The 25,874-nt window shown below is 42.1% G+C and overlaps 4 protein-coding genes across 22 annotated transcripts; all 4 read left to right on the top strand.

Moving 5' to 3' along the window:
* Positions 1 to 2,724: 2,724 nt before the first annotated feature.
* Positions 2,725 to 9,191, top strand: scel (sciellin). 19 transcript variants are annotated; one of them, XM_037239616.1, is made up of 19 exons: positions 2,729 to 2,885; positions 4,637 to 4,721; positions 4,825 to 4,887; positions 5,386 to 5,445; positions 5,639 to 5,671; positions 5,750 to 5,785; positions 5,929 to 5,952; positions 6,034 to 6,096; positions 6,180 to 6,227; positions 6,738 to 6,794; positions 6,893 to 6,946; positions 7,028 to 7,096; positions 7,177 to 7,263; positions 7,644 to 7,712; positions 7,790 to 7,909; positions 7,977 to 8,057; positions 8,164 to 8,272; positions 8,689 to 8,791; positions 8,866 to 9,191. In XM_037239616.1, the coding sequence occupies exons 2-19, from the start codon at positions 4,654 to 4,656 to the stop codon at positions 8,880 to 8,882; spliced, it is 1,161 nt and encodes a 386-aa protein (XP_037095511.1). In that variant the 5' UTR covers positions 2,729 to 2,885; positions 4,637 to 4,653; the 3' UTR covers positions 8,883 to 9,191. The 19 variants fall into 19 exon arrangements, with proteins under 19 accessions (XP_037095523.1, XP_037095521.1, XP_037095525.1 ...); XM_037239615.1 differs by having other exon boundaries at positions 5,929 to 5,959; positions 6,032 to 6,096; XM_037239614.1 differs by having other exon boundaries at positions 5,914 to 5,952.
* A 357-nt stretch (positions 9,192 to 9,548) lies between these two features.
* slain1a (SLAIN motif family, member 1a) lies at positions 9,549 to 17,196 on the top strand. The gene is made up of 9 exons (XM_037239464.1): positions 9,549 to 10,151; positions 12,004 to 12,143; positions 12,838 to 12,954; positions 14,064 to 14,174; positions 14,819 to 14,968; positions 15,040 to 15,375; positions 15,632 to 15,841; positions 16,073 to 16,409; positions 16,800 to 17,196. Exons 1-9 carry the CDS (start codon positions 9,712 to 9,714, stop codon positions 16,873 to 16,875), a joined length of 1,917 nt encoding a protein of 638 aa, XP_037095359.1. The 5' UTR covers positions 9,549 to 9,711; the 3' UTR covers positions 16,876 to 17,196.
* Positions 17,197 to 18,862: 1,666 nt separating this feature from the next.
* kbtbd7 (kelch repeat and BTB (POZ) domain containing 7) lies at positions 18,863 to 21,461 on the top strand. The gene has a single exon (XM_037239465.1). It carries the CDS (start codon positions 19,168 to 19,170, stop codon positions 21,040 to 21,042), a length of 1,875 nt encoding a protein of 624 aa, XP_037095360.1. The 5' UTR covers positions 18,863 to 19,167; the 3' UTR covers positions 21,043 to 21,461.
* Positions 21,462 to 23,608: 2,147 nt separating this feature from the next.
* Positions 23,609 to 25,874, top strand: zgc:101559 (uncharacterized protein LOC492776 homolog). Its single transcript, XM_037239466.1, has 3 exons — positions 23,609 to 23,905; positions 24,171 to 25,212; positions 25,584 to 25,874. The coding sequence occupies exons 1-2, from the start codon at positions 23,654 to 23,656 to the stop codon at positions 24,615 to 24,617; spliced, it is 699 nt and encodes a 232-aa protein (XP_037095361.1). The 5' UTR covers positions 23,609 to 23,653; the 3' UTR covers positions 24,618 to 25,212; positions 25,584 to 25,874.

Here is a 25,874-nt window from a genome sequence, read left to right as displayed (position 1 = left end):
AAATTGTCCATTGGTGTGAATGGGGAATGATAATTTGTCTCTATGTGTCCTGCGATTGCTTGGACACCGGTCCAGGGCCCCACCTCTCACTCAAAGTCAACTGCTCCAGCTCACCTTCAGCCATAATGAGGGCAAGCGATTGAAAAAACTTTCCAACCGAAAGGGAATTGAAAGGATTTTCAAAGCAATACTGACACCTAGTGAAGTTTTACAGGTATGGTAGGGATTGGTATATTTGCCAAGTGTACTGCACTATCAGGATTTCTACCCTCAATTAACATTTATTGTTTTGTTCGTATTGTAGTTGTACTGAGAAGCCACAGTCAAAGTACATTTTCTTTTTAGTAATATCACCTTCCTACGGAAGAGGATTAGGGCCATTAAGAAAAAAAAAAGGGGGGGTGACAGGGTTCTGACTTTTTTCTCAGAATTCTGACTTTCAAGTCAGACTTCCCACTTTAAAGTCAGAATTCCCACTTTCTGACTTTAAAGTCAGAATTCGACTTTATTTTGAATTCTGACTTTAAAATGGGAATTCTGACTTCATTCTCAGAATTCTGACTTTGAAGTCAGAATTCCCACTTTCTGACTTTATTCTGAATTCTGACTTTAAAATGGGAATTCTGACTTTATTCTCAGAATTCTGACTTTAAAGTGGGAATTCTCACTTTAGAGTCAAAATTCAGACTTTAAAGTCTAGACTTTATTCTCAGAATTCTGACTTCAAAGTGAGAATTCCCACTTTACTTTAAAGTGACAATTCCCACTTTCTGACTTTAAAGTCAGAATTCTGACTTTATTCTCAAAATTCTGACTTTAAAGTGGCAATTCTCACATTAGAGTCAGAATTCCCACTTTAAAAGGGTGCAAGCGAACCAAGCCCCTATGATCCCTGGGCCACACAAACCTTTCCACCACTTAAGGAGGAGCTAAACATTAAAAAATGATTTAAGTAAATACCAAGCTGCTCATTTAGGGCAGCGGTGACAGAAACCTTACATTGGGTGGTGCTAGAGAAAACCATTTCCTAATCTGAAAATATTTAGAGTGATTAATGTTATCTCAGCTGCCAATTAAAGTGCAGTAGTGCTATCCGAGAAATGAAAATATAATCATAACCGTGTTTGGATTTTTTTCCTTGCCAGCATAACAAAACACAATAGCAAGCCCATTACTGGGTAGTCTGCATTCCTGTCATTGCAACTGAGGCTTGCCGATCAGCATTATGTTGTCACACCCTGGCATGCTATGAGCCGTTCATACTTTTGATCGTTCAAGTAGTGACAGTCCCATAGCAGTCAAAGAAACTCTCAAACTTGTCTACGAACGGTGGTGTAGCCTTACGGAAACTTTCATTCTAAATGAAATTTGGCTTTGGAAAGCGCAACAGATTCATCTGATTTTTTTTAAAAATTATGTTTCATCCAAACTTTCTATTATGCATCTACGGTCTGCTCCAATGCCAGTAAATCAATTTTATGTATCATTTTAAAAAGTGCTGACCTACTTTAAATATGGGAACACGTGTGACAATAAACAATAATATAATAATTACTCCTCCCTACTTTACATTAGGACCAATTAAACGTGCTAATGTCATTGTGACGTATCAAGTGATATCTGCCGCATTTCAAAATCTTTCACATTTGTTTGTGTACAGCTACACAGGTGAGGCAAAGCGACCTCTGCAAAATATTTTCAGCTTGGATGCACATACCTCTTATCAACATTTCCCACCACGTTGATAAATCACTGCTATGCAACCAAGAAAGAGGCAACATGTTTTGCATATCTGATTCTGCAAAAGAGTAAGAAGCCATGTGCTTTGATGCTCCATGTTTTGTATGATTTATGAGTTGTATTTTTACAGAAAATGTAGTAGCAACTCCAAATTAGGTCACTTTTGCTCCTCTCCTTTAATTTTATTTGGAGCAAGCAGTATTAGACTGGAGGCTTCACAATACAGTAATCCCTCGTTTATCGCGGATAATTGGTTCCAAAAACTTTATTCATCCCACAGCGGGGAAATGTACTTGTCACAGCAGCGCATACGAGGGCAAGAATACAAGTGTCAAAATTTCAAAATAGGATCAATAACAGACAAGGACAAATACAAGTGTCGCTAGTAGAGACGAAACACAATTTTATTCAGCATTCAACATAGCAGTTTAAATGGTTCTGTCACAGACTTTCCCAAAAATATGCCATTCTTCAATTTCAGAAATGCAGGGAATTCATTTTGATTCAAATCAACAAAACAGTGACATTTATTTTGCCTGGCTGGAGCTCAGCACCACTAAACTTCTGATCTTAGAATCGCTTCTGTTTATAGTACCTGGACAAATTTTTGGGTGGAATTAAGTTAAGTCCTGACTTTTACTGCCACGGCCGTGTTTGGGAATCATTGATTTTGATAGTCCATGTGTCTGTATTGCGACTGTTGTAAAGTGCAAAGTCCCCTGGTGATACACTAATTCATTAAAGATACAGTCATGTAATTCAGAGTAAAGAAAACTGATTTGAAAAAGTTATACCTGCATTTTGCACATTTTTAGTGACGTATTGATATATACTCCCACACCCATTTGCTGCTTCCCCAACGCCTAAGTTGACGTGCAGGTCCTTCAAAGCGCTCCACCTTCATTCCACCCGTGTCTCAGCGGGCTGGGCGGCTGATAAACTTGCTCTCTGTCGACGACCGGTCTACAGCGCACTCACCGAGGCCCCGCCTGCCCGAGGTTGACCTTAAAATCCCCTCCCCTAGGGTTAAAAGGGCTTTGGCGAGGGTGTAATTGCACACTGCAGTGTGATATACAGGTGCAAAGGCAGGATTTAGAGCTCCATTTTGTTTCCGCCCTGCTTAGATCCCACAACTTTCCACAGAGGTATGCACTTTCCTTTCCTTCCATAACTATGCACTCTCAAAAATATCAAATATTGACTTCTGTTTTATGTCAACAGACTCTTCACTTTTTATTAGTGAAAAAGACCCCAATATGAAGTCAATCCAACTTAACTTGCTTGCCTGATTATAATGCGTTAATTTAGGACAAATATTGACTAATGAAATCCGTGCCTCATTGATTTGCTTGTGTTATTCATTAGCACACACATTCAAAAGCGGTTTAAGGTTATTAAAGTGACTGTCAATTAACAGGAGTCAATGAGAGAGTCATTACACAGGAGCAGGAACTTTTTTAGTAAGCCAATAGCTATGCTAAAATTGTAAAAGGAAAATAATCTATTTTTATCCTATTTTAAGGAACATTCCAACACAAGTGCAAGAAAATAAGAATAATGTAAGATCAAATTGAAGTAAAGTGAAACGACTCACCCATTAAATATGCCTCTAACGATTACATTTTAAAGTTCCTTTGAGCGTTTTATTTGTTCTGTTATATTGTCCATTTTTTTTCAAGGGGTGAGGGAGGGGCTGCTCACCCCTGACACTAATCAAGCAAATATTTGCATCTTGACCATTTAAAATGTTCACAAATGGAATCTAATTTCAAAATAGATTTGAAGCTGAATCTAAAAACTCAAAATGAGTCATATTTGAACGTACAAAGAGTTCATTCCATGGCATTGGTGGAGAAACCCTCATTAAAGCTTCACACTCAGGTTTAAAAAAATGTAGACAGCAGTCAGGAAACTGACACTAATGACTCATGTCACTCATATTCTACTATGTATTTCAGTGTGTTTAGTGTGGGTGTGGGTTGGATGGAACGTGGGGGTGTGTTGGTGTGGGTTGGGATCCAGACAAACCAGTTTTAAAAAGGCAGCTCTTTCATTCAACTTACAACAGCTCAGGTGTTACCAGGTGAGGCATAATACAGTACAGTGGAAGAGCAGTTCAGTCACAGTGCCCCCTATTGACCATAATAGGATAGTGCGTGTATAAGGTTTTAAAATGTCCTCTTCAGCACATACAGCTGAAAATACCAACTTCACCTATCAAATGTTTATTAATTCTATGTTTTTATATTATTATTAGTAGTAGTAGTATGACATTTTGTGACTATTTTGTAATAATGTATTATCATAAAGGCATTTATGAGTTTAGATGTTTAATGGTCATGAATTTCAGTATTGATTAATTCTATTATGCATGCTTATTTTCTATTTTATTATTTTATGGTGGCTGTGATTGTTGTTTAAACATTCTGATTATGTAATACATAGTATATACTGGTTGTTAATAATAACTTGCTATGAGTAACAAACTACTTTTGTTATTTTATATCTTGATTTGACTATAAATGTTATTAAAAATACATAATTTCATGAATTTGTATATGTATATATGTGTATACATGTAGGATTATATTAAAAAATGTAAAGAAAAACATACAACTGTAATAATTGTATGGAGTATTATTAATGCGAAAAAATTCCAAAACAATTGTTGCAATATATAATAAGATACCATTGTTATTATTAATATTTATTCATCTTTAGAACTATACTTTTTCATGCTGAGACATTTGTCTATATTTTGACGAGCATGTATGACAAAAATATCGGAAAGTGGTGATGCAGTGCAGTGATATTATGATTGCATAAATATAATACTCCTTGTTCACGTAATTTTGAAAGTGCGATATAAAACATAAGCATTGTGATCTTTTTAAAGCTAAGAACACCCTCGTCATGTCTACCTCTCGGCTGAAAGATGACAGTTGGATCAGAAAAGACGAGGATGAATATGAAACTGTTGAGTGAGTACAATTATTACGTAACATAAACATGAAGCACGAGAGAGTTTTGGGTGTGACTTTATTTACGGATGCGTTCATTTGTTGTCCTCTTGTTTTTCTACAGCCGAGATCCAAACTTCGGTTCATCTCTTCTCAGCCACTACAGATCCACCGATAGTCTTAGCGGGTAGAATATTACTTTTACTATTGAAAAAAAAAAATCAACAGCACACCGACGACCTGTGAGGATAAGAAAGAAAGAAAGAAAGAAAGAAAGAAAGAAAGAAAGAAAGAAAGAAAGAAAGAAAGAAAGAAAGAGTAGAGGATCATTTTGTAAGTTACAGTGGAACAATCATCCAAAGTCCCAAACACAATCTGTCCCGTAGAGTTGGTTGACTTCTAAATTGCTCAATTTCCTAAACCTTCATTTTCCACAGGAAATAATGTGGCATGAATTGCAGTCACAAAAGCTTTATTAACTTGGATCGATGTTTTAAATTGCATTTTAACATCACTAGCTCTTGCACAAGTTGAAAAATTATAATACTAAAAAGAATTAAAAAACAATTGGAGGGTTCCACTGTATAATGTCATAATAAGAATAATAACAACAGAAAACATGTTTGCCATGTTTATGGAATATTTCCTACTAAATTAGCTTTTTTTTTTTTTTTTTTTCCTATAGCCCCATGACCGAAAGTACACAAATGACCAGGTCATCATCTGTTCAGTCTCTTAGCAAGAGGTAAAAGTCTGGTCCTGGAGGTTCTTCTTTTTTGTTCGTATTTTGTTGCCATTTCATAAACATGCCAGAAACACCAGGAAAAGAAATGCCGTTGGTCCAACATAGACCATGGAACACAAAATAATTAAATAAACTAATTCACATTGTGTAATTGTTGCATATGAACCACTGATTGTCATTTATGTTGTCTTAGATTCAGTGGGAGTCAGGATGAGCTGCAACCCAGGTTTGTGTCAAATTTATTCAAAAATGTTCACAAAAGGCGCCACGAGGCCTTTTAATAATCGCCTTTCTACACACACAGCTCCTACTCCCACTCCAGACTCTCCTACACTCAGAGGTAGATTCATCTAAATAACTAGTTGTCTTTAAAAGAAGTAAAGCGGCTGCAAATATTCAAATATCTATTGCATATTCCAATTTCCAGCGGCTTTATGCAAATTACAAGTGTTCATGTGCCTTTTCCAGCTCCCCCTCCTACAGGAGAAGCGATGAACCGGGTTCAAGGTGCACCAGCAACTACCATTCATGCATTCAAGCATTTGAAAATAAAAAAATATGTTTGTGAAACTTGTGCTCTGTCTTTAGCACCACCACAGTGAGCAAGGATGGCACGATCACAGAAACCACAATCACCAGCCAGAGTCTCAGGTAGAGCATGGCCCATCACGTTTTTGGATTGTTATCGGTCAGATTCTAACTGTATGTTTTTTGCTGTTGGTTTTTGTCTGCAGAAGTCCCACCAAGACGTTCAGCGAGCGGGTGCAGACCTTCAGCAAAGGGTGAGAGCTAATAAAGCTAATCAGAGCTAATAAAAAAAAATCACAAATATGTTTTTGGTCCATCAAAAAGCATAATCTTCAAATAAATCTATCTATCTATCTATCTATCTATCTATCTATCTATCTATCTATCTATCTATCTATCTATCTATCTATCTATCTATCTATCTATCTATCTATCCATCCATCCATCCATCTATCTCCGTCCGTCCGTCCGTCCGCCGCCTGTCTATCATCCATCCATCCATCATCCACCCATCCATCAACTAAAATAATGAAACATTTTAATACAAACGTTATTAGATTAAAAAAATACAATGCGTTTCATTCATATGTATGTTTTATTTGAACTGTTAGCGATACCAAAATATAACCAAGTACGTTAAATGTTTAATGTATTAATTCAGCTGTATTGCAATTAAAATATATGCCATTCATTAATGCGTGTCTATATTTAAATAGAAACTGTAACCCCTCTCCGCAAATGAGAAGAATTTTTTGTGTCCACAGTTCTGAGGACAAACTATATGATACGCTCATCCCCAGTGCTATCAGAGATGACGACAAGTGAGACATTCATCTCCTATTTACATTTAAGAAGCCGATTTTTATTTGTTACAAGCAGCGTGACAAATGGGCTGAAAATGTCATTATTTTGCCCGCAGTAGATCAAGTCTCTCCAGCAGTGAGACTATGACTCTGACAAGAAGCATGAATGGGTTAGTCTTGCGTTTAATCAGCGAAATGATTGACGAACTGTACTGTGAGTCATACTTGTGGACGTTGTCATGTGATGGCAGGGCTGGAGATGAGCTGTACGACACCCTGCTGTCAAAGGGCATCTCCTCCACTCAGTCTTCATCTTACAAGTGAGGCGACATCCATGTTTGACCAAGAAACCTACATTCCATAATCGACACCTTCACAATGTGTTTTTTTTTTGTGTCAGCACCTCGAGCGTAACCAAGAGAGAGATAGTTACGGTGGAGAGCAGTGTAGCACCACTATCTTCAGCGTCCTCCTTGCGAACCACTAGGTAAACATGCACGCTTTATTATTTTATATCGTATTATTACATTTTCTTTTGGGACAGCATATTTGATGTTACCGTATTTTCCGCACTATAAGGCGCACCGGATTATAAGGCGCACCTTCAATGAATGGCCCATTTGAAAACTTTGTCCATATATAAATCCATATATTTGCCGCAGTGGCTCAATATTGGTCCATATATAAGGCGCACCGGATTATAAGGCGCGGCTTTTGAGAAAATTGGAGGTTTTTAGGTGCGCCTTATAGTGCGGAAAATACGGTACATTAAATTTAGTAAACTTTTGATCGACTGGTATTCATATATCTCATTGAAATTACTTTGGCTACTTGACACGAACAAATGCTTTTCTCTTTGACATGCAGCCGCTCTTACACTGATGAAATTCCCAGTGCCCGTGTCACCTCTTACTCTATCAGCAGCAACCAGCCCAAGTATGCACACACACATCCTTTTGCACGCACACACTTTGTTTTATTGTCACCAATATGCTGTGTTTCTGCGGCCACAGTGACGACTACAGTAGCACAAGTGGGAACTACTACTACTCCTCATCATCATCATCCAAGCCCACCTATGAATACAGCAGCATCAGCAGTCCAACTGAATACAGCTCCACTACATACAGGAGGTACATGCATGAATGTTAACTTTTAGACTTGAAATGAAGAACATTTCTAACAATACAACTGCCCTTCCAGCAGCACCAGCAGGTCTGACAACATGCTGTCAAGTCCCATGACATCATCCATCAAAACTGTCTACACCAGTCCTGATAGGTTAGAAAAAAAGCTTCAGGATGAGATTTCAAATCTTTTCATGGATCAAAATTGTCTTCAGTAGGTCTTACATGCTGTATTGTATCTCACATTGTTATCAATGTAGGGTAACTTTTGAGAGGGAACTTTGCACCTACTGCCATAAGCCTTTCAATGGCGACGCCAAGATGATCCTGGATGAAATGAAGATCAGCTGCCATGCTTTCTGCTTTAAGGTAATTTTTTTTGTCAATTCAGTTAAAACAGTCTAATTAAAGCTAGAGATTGTAAATATAACCAATAACCGATTCATTAAAAATATCTGAGATGGCTGTATGTAGCCTCGACTGGTTAGCATGATCGCCTCACAGTGCAGAGGTCATGGGATCAATTCCGGGTTGAGCAATCTAAATTGTCTTTAGGTGTGAGGATCAATGGTCGTAAATAGGATTATTTTCAACCCTCAAGGCCTGTTACAAAATAAGAAATGCACACACAAAAACAAAGATTTTATTTTGTAAGTGTTGAATCCAGGATGAACTCCATCCGTCACTCCATCCGTCCATTTATCTCATTTTACGTAATGTTTGATTCAAGCCACAAAATAATAAGGATTTATTTAACTGTAGTGTGTTGTTGTTGTTGTACATAGTGCGAAGTGTGCAATGGCACGCTGGGCCACATGAAAGCGGGCGACTGCATGTGGGTGTACAACCACATGGTGCACTGCGAGAACTGCTTTGACGTGACCAGAGGTAAGAAACACACCTTCGGACCTTTTATGACAAGGCAAATAAGTAAGAAGTAAAATCAATATTTCATCCCGCAGATAAATGGCGTCACTGATCTTGCACTTCAACGTCCTTGGTGAAAAAAAAGGAGAGATGCAACATATTAGAAAAATTGTTAGGGGGGGGGGGGATCAAATAGGTTCTCTTTTGCATTCATATTTGCATTGATTCAGGTGTTTTGGATGATCTTGAAGGATGGGCATACATATAACAGCAGACAGTTGGAATAGATATATTCAATATATTATTTCTGATATTCTCTGAAGGCTTTTACTCTTCATTTATAATGTGGTGATAGCAATACTGTGATGTAGATGGCCGGGGTTGTTATTCCTGCGTGCAATAAAAGCGGTCACTGTATTGATATCAAGCTATTGTGTCATTGTGATTCATATTTAAATCTTGTACAAACAAATACAAAGCAGACATAGAGTAATTCCCCCACAAGGATTGATCATTAATAATGTTGAATAAAGTGACCATTAATGACTCTAGGGAACATAAATGTTGAATAAAGTGAAGACACTGATCATTAATGATTCTTGCACTAAATGCGACATTCTGCCTCACCCCCGCTTTAACATCAATTGTTTGAGACTCTCCTTGAAAATACGCACCATAAAACCGAGATACATAAATACAAACACTTCCTGGCCATGTGGCGTCCAGGAAGCTGCTGACCAATCAGAGGACAGCTTACAAGTCATGCCAGCATCAGCATCCTCCGCGCATGTGTGTGTGTGCGTGTGCATGAGTGTGTGCGATGCGGTTTCCAACCGTAGACGTGGGCCACCTTCATCCGAATTAAACCAGAAAGGACTATTAAGTGCGGAACGCTTGACGCGAGCGGAGCCGTCTCTCCATGTGCACGGCGGCGGTGGCAAATGGACGCCGAGGTGCTGCTGGGTCCCCCCGTGATGGCGGACGTGAACGGCAACAATAAGCTGGCCAACGCCGAGCTGGAGGTGCTCAAGCTGCAGGAGCTAGTGCGAAAGCTGGAGAAGCAAAACGAGCAGCTGCGGAGCAGGGCCAACGCGGTAAACAATTGTCCCGTCGCCTCCCGCCATCACCATCTCCACCAGAACCACCGCCAGCTGCAGACAGGTTCTCCGGCTGTCAAGGATGCTTTCCCGACCAAGTGTGAGACCCAATTCCCCTGGGAGCCCTTCGCCTATTTTCAGCCCAGCTCGTCGTCTCTCGATGCCGCCGAGCAGGAGGTGGCGGGGGAGGAGGACGATGAAGAGGATGGAGGCACGACGGTTCTGGACGAGGTTGACGTATTGGACCTTAGCACCGTCCTCACCGTGTCGGAACCGGAAAGCTGGTAACACTCTTTTTTTGGTTCTGATTATTTCTCCTTGTGTTTCCATGCTTTTGATATTCAACTCAAGTTGAAGTCGAAGATTGCCTAAATGCAGACAAACTGCCTTAAATTAGGCCTACATCACGACTATATTCATCAAATATTCATCCATCTGTTAGACAAATCAAACTTTTAAGCCACTACTACCTTAATCTACATTTTTCTCTTATAATACAACTGTGCTTTTAAGTTTACATACAAATCAGGCTTGAAGGCATTAAAGAAATGCACAATTATCAAACAAAGCATTGAAATATAACCACAAGATGATCCCTGTTCAGTCATCACTCGTATTTTCCAAAAAGATCATTTCTTTAGCCTAAATGTGTCGATGTGGGTCAATTATATGTAACACCGAATGCATTTGGCACCCTTGATAAAAGTCTTTACAGGAAAGGAGGTCATATAAAAGGTTCCCCACTCACCCCAATAAATGCCTTACAACCAAATAAAAGCTTTGTTTGGCGTATAAAATCCGCTCCTCCTATCATGATATGAAGAACGAAATCATTCCAGTTGCATTTTTACATTAGTACATTAAATATTAGGGCTGTAGTCAACCCCAAGGAATCTTACCGTATTCAAACGTGTTTGTACTATATATTACATTACAGTACTCTATCCTAATTAAATACCTTACCCCTATTCGAGCCTTTGCGGCTAAGTTGACGCCTATATGATGAAATATGGTACAATCAAATGTGTTTAAAAACAAAGACCTACTCTCTAATAAATGCCTTACCCCTTAATAGATGCTTGAGCTCCTCTACAGTTGCGTTACTAAACACCTCCAGTACCGATAGGAAGAGATAGAAGCGATTCAGAAAATAGGTGGATCAATGTTATCATTATAGTCTGTTTTTTTTTTTTTTTTAGCAAATGAGGGCCTCCGCTAATAGACAGCTTGTATGTGTTGCAGTAGAGAATAAGAGAGATCACTATTAAACCAAAATGGGTTTTTAACAAAAAAGGCCTAATGAACACCTTATACCCAAACCCTTTTCACTGATTGATACTCTGCAGTCTGCATTTGAGAAAATAAACACCTCTGGCGCCTACGATATGAGGAAATATGTTGCTATAAAAGTGAAGGTCTCCACACTAATGAATGCCTTAACACTAATAGAGATCTCGGCTACCCTGTAATAATAAATCTTAAACACGTCTGGCACCTATTTCTGAAGGTTTGTTATTAAAATAAATTCATAAATGCACTACTCCTCGTGGACACCAGGTATTGAGTAAAAGACCATGGTTTAATATTTTTCATGAATTTATGGGTGGGTGATAAACAAATTCTTTGCCCAAAATAAAAGCTGTTTCTTAATGTGGAGGGCATTGAGTGCACTTTTTCTCCGATCGATCCAAATCAGCAGGAATGAGAGACACGTTATGGATTCGGAAGCAGGCTGTCTGTTATTTTTGAATCCGCAACGACAACGCCGACTGCTGTGATGTGATGTCGTGGAAAGTGGAGCGCACGGATGAATCCAGCCATGAGAGGAGGCAACATTGAACCGCTTGTCTCAGCACCAACCTCCATTTAGAAGACAAGAAATGGCAGCGTGTAGGAGTCTGACTGTGACCTACATGCTGTTGTAATCGGCCGGCCGAGTTGAGATGCACTGTCATTGAACTCTACGAGCCCTGTTTCCGTTCTGACCCGAGGCTAAAGCAGTCTAACTGTGTGCATGGGTGGAATTTTCTTGATTTTGAGATTTTGCTAGAATAGGTGTAATGGGGGCGTTTGCGCCGTTGTGGGATGGAAGTAGTCCCTCATTTGCATCCAAATCATTGTGCTTGATTTTCTCAGGCTTTATGTGAGCACCAAAGCCATGTTGCACGGCGGCGACAGCGGCCTCAGCCCTCTCCAGTGGTGCAGGCAGGTCCTGGACCAACCGGGACCAGAAGTGGAGCTGGCGAGGATGACGCTGTGCCACAGATTGGACCAAGGTAACCTGCGCGAGCACCGCCCGGCCTTTCGGATTAACGTCTGTGGCATCATGCTAAGCTGCGACACATGTTGCTTCGCATCCTACATGTGCGCAAATGAACATCTTGTGACACTGAACATGAAATGGAATTGCTAAACGGTCGCCAGCCAGAAATTGTGAGCATGAAGGCGATTTTGAACATGTTCAAATTTTCCTTGCAACAGGAAAAAAAAACACTTGCTGGGCAAGCGTTTGGTGACCTTGAACGAACCCTTACGTGAACACACGTTTGGCTACTTTCACCGACAGTCGCTAATGTTGGCTTCTTAGCGGAACGGGGGCTTTACTTATCTCTTCCAAGCTCATGACACTTTCCTGGGTGTCACAGCAAAGTCCCTGGATTTGGATTAAATTCAAAATGACGAAATGCTTCAAAAGCGAATGAAATTGGAGCAGAGCGTATAATCAAATAAATGTACATTTGAGGAGGTCTGATTGTGGTTTTGAAAATAGGATGTAACCCACATACGTATGCAATCCCTTCTTATCCTCAGATCCCGCCAGAAAAACATCAAGTAATCTGTTGTCGTAATCTAACGCATGTGCAACATCCATGGTGGTATGTCGGCAAAAGATTAATATTTGGCTGGCGGTGTCATCAATCTGCTATGCTACTGCTGACGAACCCCTTCCGGCTTTGTTTGTGTGCCCAGCCAAACGATGGCGAGGAGTGTCCTCTGTCCGACCGTACAGCTGCATAGACGGGCTGTCCGCACTCAGTTGCCCCATCCTGCCTTACTCCAAACCTGCTGCAATAAGCGACACCACAGGTGTGTTTTTGTGTGAACACAATATCAATGCATGTGTGTACTGGTGGGTCAAAATGAAGCCAAATTGAGGCAATAAAACTTTTGGGGTTATTCATTCAAACCCAAAAGTGACCCACGAAACAACCCCACAAATTGGGTGGTTTGTGGTATTTTGTGAGTTAGTCATCTGACCCAACTTTAAAAAAAAAAAAAAAAGAAAGCCAACTTGGCCCTTCTTGCTTCAATTTGGGTTATAGCTCAACCAACACATTTTAGATTGTTTTAAAAGACACATAATAAAATAAATAAAATATAAATCCATGAGATGCTTTAAACGTTTCCTACTCTACGCTAACATGGCTAATTGAATATTGGTTGGGGAGGCACAGCAGCATGAAGAGAAATGAAGAGAATCATTTGTTTCCTTTTTTTTTTTAACGCAGAAACACAATGTCAACACATAACATATGCTAATGTTGCCTAGATATTACTGGGTGCTTCCCTTCGGATGTACCAGAAGACTCTAGGGAAGGTAGAGCAGCTTGAGAGAAAAAAAAACCATATTTTAAGCACAAAAACAACATAAACACATCCCAAGCCTTTAACGCCTCATAACTTAAGCTGGTTATCAAATTAGGATGCTTCCTATAGGGGGCACCAGAGGACATCTGGGATGACTCCAACAACTAGATTGGGGTCAAAAGTTTTGTACTTTGGGATCAAAGTAAAGATAAAAAAGTAAAGATTTCATTATCTTGGCTAATTCGTCTATGTGAAGCCCTTTGAGACTGCTTGTGATTTAGGGCTATACAAATAAACTTGACTTGACTTGACTTAATTTAGTGCACAGGTAAAGCACAAGTCTTGAATTTTGTTTCCCTGCCAGTCTCCTTGCCATTGAGTCTTCAGGCATAAACCGAGTGAACCAACCGCACATCTAATTGTCACACTCCCAATTTCCCGCAGTGAGCAGATTACGATTAGATGGTCGGAAAAAACCGATTGAAAGCTCAAACGAATTTCGTCCACATTATATTACTGTCGTAAGTGTAAAGTGGCATGCCAGCGCACTTTGGATTTGCACGTTGTCCTCAACGGGATTAAAATCTGTTATCCTTTTCCCATCTAAGCTCTGCCGATGCCAACGCTGTCGCCGTCATCGTCCGGCCCCGCCCTCCCACTCAGGCCGAGCCTCAGCCTGGACAGGGCCCCCACTTTCCTGTCGAACTCCACCATGCACAGTAAGACATTCAGATATATGCACAGCTTTAGTACTGCCCCAGTTATTGGGGAAAAAGTAACTTAGTAAAAGTAAAGTAACTTAGTAAGTAGGTACAATTACTAATTACTTTGATGGTAGATTCAACAAATGCCGACAACCCCGCTTAGCGAAAAATTGTCAACTGTTAATTCTAAAATTTAACGGTGTGTCACGTGACTGGGCAAGTAGCCACAAGGTGGCTCCTCACAATATTTCAATTACATTGCTTCACTTCTTTCCACACTTTAATGACAGTTAGGAATGTACTATGCATTTAAAACAATTCCCAGGTGTCTTTAACATATCTGCGACATGCTTTCATCAAGGAGCAAATATTACAAAGCAATTAACTCAAATTAACTGGCAAAACAGGGGATGCTTTGAGAATAATTGTCAATTTTTGTCTATGTGAAGCCCTTTGAGACTGCTTGTGATTTAGGGCTATACAAATAAACTTGACTTGACTTGACTTGAAATGTGTCTCTCACATGCAAACTCAATGTTGTGTTGTAATTGCCTGTAAATGTTAATGTTATGGATTATTGGAATGGGTGATTTGCATGCAGCATTGCGTTAGGTCCAGTGGTTTCAAAATTCAACTGAGCTCCCTCTGCTGCATTTTAGATGTTGGCCGGCGGCACGCGGCCATCAGCCCTCAGTCTTCCATGGATAGCGAGGCAGGCATTTCCGAGATGGATGACGACTCCATCTCCATGGGGTACAAACTGCAGGACATGACTGACGTGGAGGTCATGGCCCGCCTTCAGGAGGAGAGTGAGTCAACTATTCATGCTGGAAATCAAACCGTTTTACTTTCATTCAAGTAAAATATTCCGCCCTGGTAGGTCTGCGTCAGGACTACGCGTCTACCTCAGCAACAGTCAGTCGTCGCTGCTCCAGCTTCTCTTTGAACTCGCTCCGGCGCAGCGAAGTGGATCTGGAGGAGGATGACGAGGAGGATGAGGAGGAGGGTTACGATCAGCTTCCTCCTCCACAGCCTCGACTCTTCCGCACGGGCTCGCTGCAGCGGGGCGGCCTGTCCCACTCCCATACCTTCTCCAGCTTCAGAGACTGCAGGCGCAAATCCACCGCCTCGAGCCTCTCGCTCGGGGGGCTGGCACCCTACACGGGGGCCGCCGGCCTGAGCGGGGAAACGCACGCGTCCTACAGGAACAGCGCAGGTAGCCTCCGTATTTTTGCTTACCTAAAGGCTCTCGAGCACATTATGAATCTTGTTCATGTTCTGGGTGGGATCTGCCCTTCCTACCTGGACGCTGCAGTTAGTTTTGTTTTGTCTTAGCTTTGTTCCGTTGAGAATTTGTTGCTCTTATTTTAATTGATCTTAGCATATAGCAAACTTCGGGGTTCATTTTAGCTGATGACCTTGGCATACTTTAGCTTACATTATTTTGCTTTTGTTTTGCCACGGTTGTATAGACATTAGGTTGCGGAGAAGCATGCCTAACCTGATGCGAGCTCCCAGCATGCCGAGCGTTCCCAGTATCCCGAGCGTTCCCAGTATGCAATGCCTGGCGTCCCCCGTCAACCCACCGTCCCATGGTCCCTCCTCCTTGCCAACCATGTCCTCCCTGCGCAGCAGCCTCAGCTTTGACTCGTCGAGCAGTCTCGCACGCCTCCAGTCCTCCAGTAAGACCCTACACCTCCCGTATGTGCGTTGATGTCATCTCGGGACGTCCAAAATCTCCGTACATCTTTTATCCTAACGTATTTTATGTTTGCTAAACATAATTGAACTTTTTTGGCTTACCTTAGCTCAGAATTGTTTCATAGTTTGCCTTTTATTTTTTTATTAGTTCAAAATATTTTCTCTTTGAATATTTGACCTTGATTTTACAACAGTCACCTTGTGTGCTACAGTTCCTTCTCCGGGCCAGCTGAGTCAACGCGTCCAGAGCGTTGGTAACTTCCCCGCTGCCCCTCGCCACCTACTCAAAGCCACCGCCTACGTCAGCCCCACTGTCCTGCAGGGCCCCTCCGCCTTGTCCACCTCCACCAGCCTGCACTCCATTTCCAGCAGCAGCACGCCGCTGCCTCAGCCCCTCAAACCTGCCGCCATCTCGGTACCGCAGCCCGTAAAGACCCCCGCTGCAGCTGCCCAGTCCGCTCTCCCCCGCAGCTCACTCCCTCGCCCCGCCTCCTTTGTGGGCCTTGGTGGAGCTCCACGCTCAAGCAAAATTACACAACCTACGCGCAGGTAAGATTCAGAAGCCAGCCTACTTATCGCCGTTTTCAAGTAAATATATTTGGTTGCTGGAATGCTCGCTGGGCAACCACTGGGTGTCACTGTGGGGGAGAAAAAGCTGCCTCAAGAGTGCACCATGGCCAGCCAAAATGTTGCAAACATTCCACTGAATTTCAGCCATTATTTTTCAATTATTATTCATTTATTTTACTCTAAGGTTTTTTTTTTTACTTAGGTTTGTCATTAGGTTTATTTCCCAATTGTGATATTACATAATTGGAAGATTCTACTCATATATCATACATAGCTATTTCAGTTCAGCTTTTTGCAGCTTGCTTTTTAATGGGTAAAATATCAATGGCGACGAGTCTTGATTATTCTATTTGTGACTCTCGCTTGCAGTTTGCTGACACCCCCAAAGAGCCTAACCCCCCTAAGTACCCTGAGGGATGCCAGCTGGAAAGATGGCTGCTATTAACGTTCCACAGGTATCTTCATAACAATGATACTAATACTACTCGTAATAAACAGGGTCCCGCTGCGTTACTGACTGTAACAATTGTTTAACTGCCACCCAAGAAAGAATGACTGTTTTTTTTTTCTCCGAAAGATGACGTCTATAGATCCAGCAGGCTGGATCAATAATAAAGCAGGGGTGGGAAACCTGCAGTTCCTGGGCCAGATATGGTCCACCAGATCATTTGAGCCGGACCAAAAACAAGTAAAACCTCAAAGAAAGTGGTAGAAATTCAAATAAAATCCACAGAATTCGCAAATCATATTCATAAACACGGCCTCACAGTTCATAGGGTGTGGGTTCGATTCCACCTCCGGCCAAATGGTATAAATAAATAAATGGTTCAGGGTGTCCCCCGCCTACTGCCCGATGACTGCTGGGATAAGCTCCAGCACACCCGCGACCCCCGTGGGGACAAGCGCTACAGAAAATGGATGGATGGATATGAATAAACATGTTTGATGGCAGCATCATATTTTCTTATACATTTCGTAAGGACTTTATAAAAATGAAAAGGCATCTATCTCATAGAAAAAAGGTTCCCCACCCCTGTTTATAGACACTTGCAATATTCCGCTAACCAGTTGTTAAATGTGAACTCTTTACTACTGTAAGTGCGCGTGTTGATTGGTTATCTGCAAGCTGAAAATATAAAAGATTCACGCTTTTGTACATGTGTTTTTGAAATATCTCAAACTTTTGTCACTGTGGTGTAAAAATGATGAAAACTGTTTTGCTACATGCTATGCCTGTTTGGAAGTGGTGTCACATTCATCACATTCATATCACTTCTATTTACTGGCCTCCTGTTGCAGCACTATTATCAAAATTATGTGAATAACAATTTTTGTTTTGGGTTATTTAAATGATGACTGTTCTTAATGTGAATATTTCGTGTTTTTTTTCATGTTAAGTTTTTAAAAAGAAATACTTCACTTAGTGTAACCGGTCGCTGCATTGATACTGCACATCATCTCTGATGAGTTTTACCATATGTATGAAGAGGATGTTTGGGGAGACTTTTTAAAGTAAAATAAAAGGTTTTGACAACATTGTGTCTTCCATTTAAGAACATCTGTGGAAGATGAAATTTGTCTTTTTTGTCCGTTTGTCGTGGGACAAAACCACAGGCAAAGTTGCTTCAACCAAATATTACTTTGCCAAAGGCATGCATAAAATGTTTTCAGTTCACGCATTTGGGCAATTGAGATTATTCGTAATTATGGTGTCAGCATATCCTCGGATTTTTTTTTTACCCATGCTACTCCTCACATTAACATAGTAATGGGACAAGCCCGTCAAAACAAAGCTACTCCAGTCGGACCGGCTGAACCTGTCGAGAGGCTGTGCTGCCCCCTTTTGGAATACCAGAAGATGAGCAGCAGGGTGGAGTTGCTCTCCGCCTTCTTTCTCATCATCACCATCCAGTACCAGACCTCAAGTACAAATAACTTGATTCTGCACACTCAGGGAGAAAAATAAACCTTTGCATTAACTTTGAATAGTTTATATAAAAGACAATATGGATTGCTGTTGTTTTTTTTATAATATGGATTTAATTTATTGTATTCAATACATAGGGGTAGATGTGTATAAATCTGGCGGATTTCATTTTATCATGGACATTCAAATAATGCCGTTTATTCATGTGAAATTGACCCAGTTATGACACCCAATCACATGCGCTCTTTCGCTCTGACGCAAAAATGGCTTGCGGTGGGGGAGAGCGGAAGCCTTGTGTAATGCCTTCAAAACAAGAGAATACTTCTAGTTTGACGGCAAACACTCAAATAAAAGGTGTAAATCTTGACTAATTCAGATACAATTCAATAGTCATTTATATTTATATATTAAGTAAAGTTATTTCAAAATATTTCAACACTTATTTACTTGAAGGGTATTTTATTTTGACACTCTACCGTGTGTATTTTTATCGTTGCCCCCCGCCTTCATCAGCAGTGGACAGTCTGTTTCTCTCAAAAGCATTAATACACACGGAGTTAAAGAAAGAAAACCAACACGTTTACGTTGGACATTATGGTCATTTGGATCCGACAACCAACTTTGAGGAACACGGAACGCGTTAAAGTGAATGGTAATGTTTTTTTGTTTTGTTTTTTTAAACAAGTTTGACGTTTTCTCGTGAGCGGATGTGTCCTTGTCAGCTAGCCGTGGAGGTGGAGCGCGAGGCGGTGTCATATCAGAAAGCTTCCGCTACGTGAGGTAAAAAAAAAAAAAAAACTAGACCCAAAAATGGCTTCGGTGCTAGGTTGCTTTAATGGACCCGAAGTGTTGGAGGACATAAGTCACGCTCAAGGTTTAATGGGGGAGTTGAAGGCGTTGTACGACAGCCGCCTCCTTTCGGACGTTACCATCGAAGTGGACCCCGACGGAGAACCACTGGAGCCCGGCGAAGGTGCTGTGAGAGGGGGGCCCTCGGGTGACGACCCCGTCCAGCTGTTTTACTGCAGCCGCAACGTCCTCGCCGCAGCCAGCCCGTATTTCAAAAGCATGTTCACCGGCGGCTTGACCGAGAGCGTTCAGGAGAGGGTAGCCATCCGTGGGGTGGACGTAGAGTCCATGTCGGTCATCGTGGACTACTGTTACACGGGTAAAGTGACCATCACGGAGGGCAACGTGCAAAGGCTGTACGCTGCCGCCAACATGCTCCAACTTGAGTACATCAGGATGGCCTGCTCCGGCTTCATGACCCGCAGGCTGGACCTCGCCAACTGCATCGGGGTTCTGAAGTTCGCAGACACCTATGACAACCCCGAGCTCAAGGAGAGCGCTCGGGCATTCATTGCCAGGAACTTTGTCCAGCTGTGCATCTCGGGAGAGCTGTGCGAGCTGGACCTGCATCAGTTGGTGGAGCTGCTCTCGCTCGACACGCTGGACGTGGCCTGTGAGCGCGAGGTGTGCATGGCCGCCCTACGCTGGATTGAAGCCAACGCACCACCCAAGAAGGAGGATGCGTTGCGGGCGCTGAGGTGCGTGCGCTGGAACTTGTTCACCGAGAGGGACAAGCGTTACCTGGAAGGGCTGGCGGCGAGACCCTTCGTGGAGAAATACCTGGAGTCCTTCTTCAACAGGCCCTGCGCTGTGGCCGCGTCTCTGGACGTTCCCAAGCATAGGATAGGCGTGAGCGCCAAAGAAATGATCCTGTTCTTTGGTCTTCCCAACGACAACATCATGTGCTGCGACCCGTACTCCGAGGACCTCTACTTTGTGACGCCTCCTCTCCTGGATCTCAGCAGCCAGGATTACAAACGCTCCACCATGGAGTCCCTCATTGCTTGTTCTAGCCCAGAAAACAACCTTTATCTGGCGTCTCACCTCTCCAAACACTTCTGGCAGTACAATCCAGTGCTCAACAGCTGGCAAGAGCTTGCGGAGAGACCGCTTGGGAGGATTCACTCGGGGATGGGCTATCTAAATGGTCACGTGTACCTCCTGGGGGGGAGGAACCCTGTGACGGACGCTCGTTTGAAAGAGGTCGAGTGCTACAGTGTCCAGAGGAACCAGTGGACCTTTGTGGCTCCTCTGCCACATTCATTCAGTAAGATGCAGGTGGTGGCATTGAACGATCACCTATACGTGGTGAACAAGCGGCGCATGTTGTGCTATGATCCGCGCCGCAACCGCTGGCGCCACTGCGGCTCGCTGCGGCGTGACAAACTGCACAAGGCGTGCGTGTACCAGGACCAGATCGTCTGCGTGTGCGACATCCCCGTGGTGAAAGCCTACAGCCCGGCGCGGGGCGAGTGGCGGCGGCTGGCCGACATCCCCATCGACAGCCGCGCCCTCAACTACCAGGTGATCCAGCATGGTGGCAAGCTGATGCTCCTCACGCAGACACTGCTGCAACACAACAAGAACCGCGTCCTCATGCACGAGTACGAGCCCACACGGGAGTGCTGGAAGAGCGTCATGGCAGTCTACGTGTCCACGTTGGGGCCCGTGTGCGTCTCCACACGCGTCTATCCAGCGTGCCTCGGCTCGGCGCACAGCTTTTCAACCGAGGAGGACGACGATAGCGGATCCAGCGCCGACTGGGACCTAGACGGCTTGACGGACGCAGATTCGGACTCCGCCAGCTCCAGCTCATTTTCGGATGAGAACTGGTAGTCGGACTTTTTGGGGGTTACTCAAGCAAACCAGATCCATTTTCTCAACCACTTGACAGTCAAGATGGAGTTTAGTCTTCACAGCGGGCTTTCCTAAACCTTCGCTTCCACATCTTACTAAGATTCCTCCCGTATTGACACAAATATGACTTATATTGTACAGACACTAATGATCTGTATTCACTACAATACAAGACACTGAATGACTACAAATGTAAAGCCAAAAGTCATTCATTCATTTTCCTTGGTGCTTGTCCTCATTTGGGTCGCGGGTTAGTCTGAGCCTATCCCAGGTGACTTTGGTCAGACCCTGGATTGGACTGGTCATCAGTCAAATGCAAGGCCCTGTCATTTGCCAAGAAATTGTCTACTTGCTTCTTGATCAATCGCATAGCATCAGCCATACAATAAAAATGGACCGTACAACCATTTTTGATGACAAAGCTAAAAAGCCTGTCTTGACTATTTCTTGTCCCCATTCAAAAACCAATAATAATAGTAACAATAATTCAAAGTTATTAGAATTGTTTGCATCAGGCTGCTTCTACCTGCTCAATTTCCAGATTGTTGAATTCCAGAAACAGCTCTGAAAAGCTAGTACAGCTTTAAAATCTTTATTCAGGGAGCAAAACGTGTCAAGCTCACAACAAATAGTAGTGTGGGTGACATCAAACACAAAGCATATTTCCTTGCACTTCAACTTTGCGTTAAGCGGCTATTTTCTTTGCAGGCGTCGCGATTGCCGTCTTTGTATGACACATAAGATTTACTCGTGTTCTGTTTTGAATCGTTGCCATTGTGCACGGCACTCACAGGACCAAAACATCTCAGAGATTAATTTAACAATTAAGGACTGCTCTACATCCAATCGAGAGCTGTTTCTTATGTATTGGTTACATGACTAACATTTAATATACATTGTTAAATTCATACCTCCTGTGTGTCAGTCATAACTAAGCACTGTTGTTTTGAAACAGAATTTGCAAATTTTGTGTGCACCTAATGACATGCACAGTGAGTGCATTATGCTGACTCAGGTTTTTTTGTACCTTCTAACAAAATTAAGGACATGGGTGTGTGGGTTTATACCAGTGTTTTGTTTTTTTATTTAATGAGTATGTTTTGGCCCTCATTTTAATGGCCATTTGCCCCCCCCACACGCACACATTTTCCAATGTTAACCAATTAATTGTCATTGATTCCATCTATTCTAGTTATTAACACAAGCCACAATACAAGTTCACGTGTTCCGCTTCAAGTATTATATTCATAATATTGTATTAGTTACTTCCAAATATGTGTATATGTTATGATTACATGTGTTTTCTATGGTGAATAAATGCAATTCTAATATATTTTTGATGTTTGTGTGTATGACACAAAGAAAATGAATTAGTTTATTGTGCCTGTCAATAAACCATGTGATTCAATAGATGTGTTTTTTGCTGCTGTTTCATGGGGAAGAATCGCGCCAAAAATAAATATCAAATATGAAATCAAGGCCAAAAATATCCTGGCATATTGATATTCTTATACTCACTTGGCATTTCATTAAGTGCATTTGGATCGTTACATTAAAATTTTAATCCCACAAGTCTAACAAGAATCAATACATGCGCATGATAATCAAAATAGGATTGACTGTCTAGATCTTTTTTTTCATTTTCATATCCCCTTCAGTTGCTGAACTTTCCATGCTATGGTTGTGTTTTGCCTGCTGAGATTCTTATTGATGATGACCTTTGACACCCTTTAGGCTTTTGCACTGTTTCAACAGAGCAATTTTGAATTTCCTACCTGTGAATTTTGATAAAGGTCTGGCCGATCCCTCATAACATACCAGTCAATGGAGCACAAAGATTAAAATAACTGTAGGTTGCTCACTACAACCAATTTTCAAACAGTTTGTTTGGTCGGGTAAACGTCAGAGATGTAGGTACTGACACAAACAACTATGCCATGTTTAAAAAGAAGATATATGATTTAAACATTCAGCCTGAATCATAGCTGGGTCAGTAAAGTGTAATAAACCATTTTTTTTCTAAACGAGTCAAGAATTCATCACGTTATAAGCATTTAATTGAATAAATAATTCAATTTACCACCGACTACTGCACAGCGCAATGAAGCAGTCCTCTGTTCTAAGATGGCCGACCAGTGGCGCCTTTCCTATAGAAATCTATGGGCTCAATGACGACAGCATGTGTAACAAATACAATGCACGGACTTCATCACTTATGGGGATTCTACAAGTCATTTGTGATGACAGTTTGCTTGCACTTCTGCTGAATACATTGTGACTAAGCTCCATAGTGTGCGTGCTTCAAAATGCACGCACTTTGAATCCAAGTCATTGCATTCTATTAGTTCAACGCCAGATGGCACTAAATAATAGTTATCGTTCAAAAATAAATGAAAAAAATGCAATTTAGAAAAATATTAATATTTTAAGGTATTTTTACATAGAAATGAATAAAAAATTAAAGGTAAAAGTTAAAAAGACAGAATGGAAAATTTAATTTTCGGTGTACGGACCTTCTCGCTAATTCTCACGCCGCTCTCGCGAGATTCCCCAGGTGGCCCGACTCGTCCTCCCGGCGAGACCATGAGCGATGGCAATAGAAAACAAAGACGGCGGTAACTCGGTCCTTTTCGACTCCTTAGAGCTCTCATCGTCGTCGCAATATGACGGCAACGCGTCGCTGTGTCAGGTGTTTAAGATCATCGTCATAGGAGACACCAACGTGGGGAAGACATGTTTGACGTACAGATTCTGTGGCGGGTCTTTCCTGAAGAATCCCGAGGCTACCATCGGGGTTGACTTTAGGGAGAGGACTCTGGAACTCGATGGAGAAGTCATCAAGGTAAGACCATGACTGCAGGCCGTCTAATAAAACGTTACCCTGATAAAAACAATCAATCTAAACTGCCAATAAGCATTTTCCATGAAAAAAAGGTTGCCCCCCCCCCCAGTAAATATTTCCCAAAAATCAGAATATGTGAATCCTTGGGTGCCAGACTTTTTTTTTTTTTTTTTTGGGGTGAATTGGCCTCAAAACAAACCCATAGTAGTTAGGTCCTACTTCGTGCTATTCAATGTTTTTTTAATATTTTTTCCTTGGGGGACAGTTGCAGATTTGGGACACAGCAGGCCAGGAGCGTTTCAGGAAGAGCATGGTGGAACACTATTACCGCAGTGCACATGCTGTCATCTTCGTGTACGACGTCACCAGCCTGACCACCTTCCGGAATATCCCCGACTGGATCGAGGAGTGCGGTCGTCACGCTGTGGGGCCGCTGGTGCCCCGGGTGGTAGTGGGCAACAAATGCGACTTACGGGACCGCCGTGAGGTGCCCACGTCGACAGCGCAGTGCCTCGCCGACGGACACAACATGCCCCTATTTGAAACCTCGGCCAAGGACCCCACCGAGAAGGAGCACGTGGACGCCATTTTCCTGACGCTGGCCTACAGGCTCAAAAGCCACAAACCTCTGAGACTGAAGCCACCGTCTGAGAGCGACGTCAGGCATCTTTGGAAACCCAGAGAGCAGGAAGCGGTAACCTGTCATTGCTGATAGTTAGCTTTCAACCACGAGCTTCTTGTGACTTTCAACCATCATCTGTCTGCTGTTATGCACTTATACAGACAACGCAGAGGGATAAGTTTGCACTATGTTTCTATGAAATGCATGCAAGTAGTAGAATAGGATGTATTTATTTCCAGTGGAAACTCCAAAGTTGAGCACAATATAACATTGATATTTTGTTCCATCATTATCAAAGTTTATGTTTATATATTGTTCCATGATTATCAAAGTTTATGTTTTAGTGTCATGTAAGCATTTTATTTACAATGTCATAGAGGGGTGACCTCACCTGAATCGGGGTGAGAAATTGGCCTTTGCTTTTTGTTTGTTTTCATCATTTCAATTCATGTTCTCCTGCATGGATTCGCTAGCCAACAGCCAATCAGAGCGTTCACCGTTTATACGTTGACTCCAAAAACTACCCCTAAATGTCCCAACGTCAGATTGGTGTCGCCCAGCCTTAATATGTTTATGTACACTAAAAATTCAATGACTATATATACATTCAGCATGGGTTGAAATTAGCTACTAATTTGATGTAAACAGTTAAAACAACACACAAAATACCAGTGATTGGTCACCAGTGATGAGTAAATGGCAGCTTTGAGGTAGGATCCACACCAAAAAAAAACTACGGCATACGTCACCTTCCCATTTCATTGCAAAGACGGAAGTCTCCATGCCATTACTGCTGGCAGAAGCCCCCAAGCATCTGAATTGCTCCAAGTTGTTGTAAACATGAAAAAATAATAATAAAAGGAAGGGTGGAAAAGTGGTTCACTGTCTGCCTCACAGTGCAGAGGTCGTGGGTTCGATTCCGGCTCTGGCCTTTTCTCCGGGCACTCTGGTTTTCTCCCACATTCCAAAAACCCCTTTGAGCACTCCAAATTGTGCGTAGATTTGACTGTGAGTGTGAATGGTTGTTTGTGTGCCCTGCGATTGGCTGCTAACCAGTCCACCTACTGCGGCTCCAGCACTCCAACCCTCGTGAGGAAAAAGCGGTACAGAAAATGGATGGATAGATAATAAAAGTTCCTTAGTGGGGCTTTAAATGCAAACAGTAGTGATAACATGAAATGTTTTTTCTCTCTGGTACAAATAAGCCTTGAAATGCACACAGCCATTCCACTCTGGACCACCTTGAATTTCATCACATGCCACAGAAGTGACTGATGTGGACTTGAAGTGATTTTTGAGTTGTTTGTGAGCCAGCAAAATAAAAGTGGTTTGATGGCAGAAAATTGA

The sequence above is a fragment of the Syngnathus acus genome, chromosome 21, assembly GCF_901709675.1.
Source record: "Syngnathus acus chromosome 21, fSynAcu1.2, whole genome shotgun sequence".
NCBI classification, from domain to species: Eukaryota; Metazoa; Chordata; class Actinopteri; order Syngnathiformes; family Syngnathidae; genus Syngnathus; species Syngnathus acus.
The sequence above is the reverse complement of the archived record's forward strand: the minus strand, read 5'-3'. Positions and strand labels throughout refer to the sequence as shown.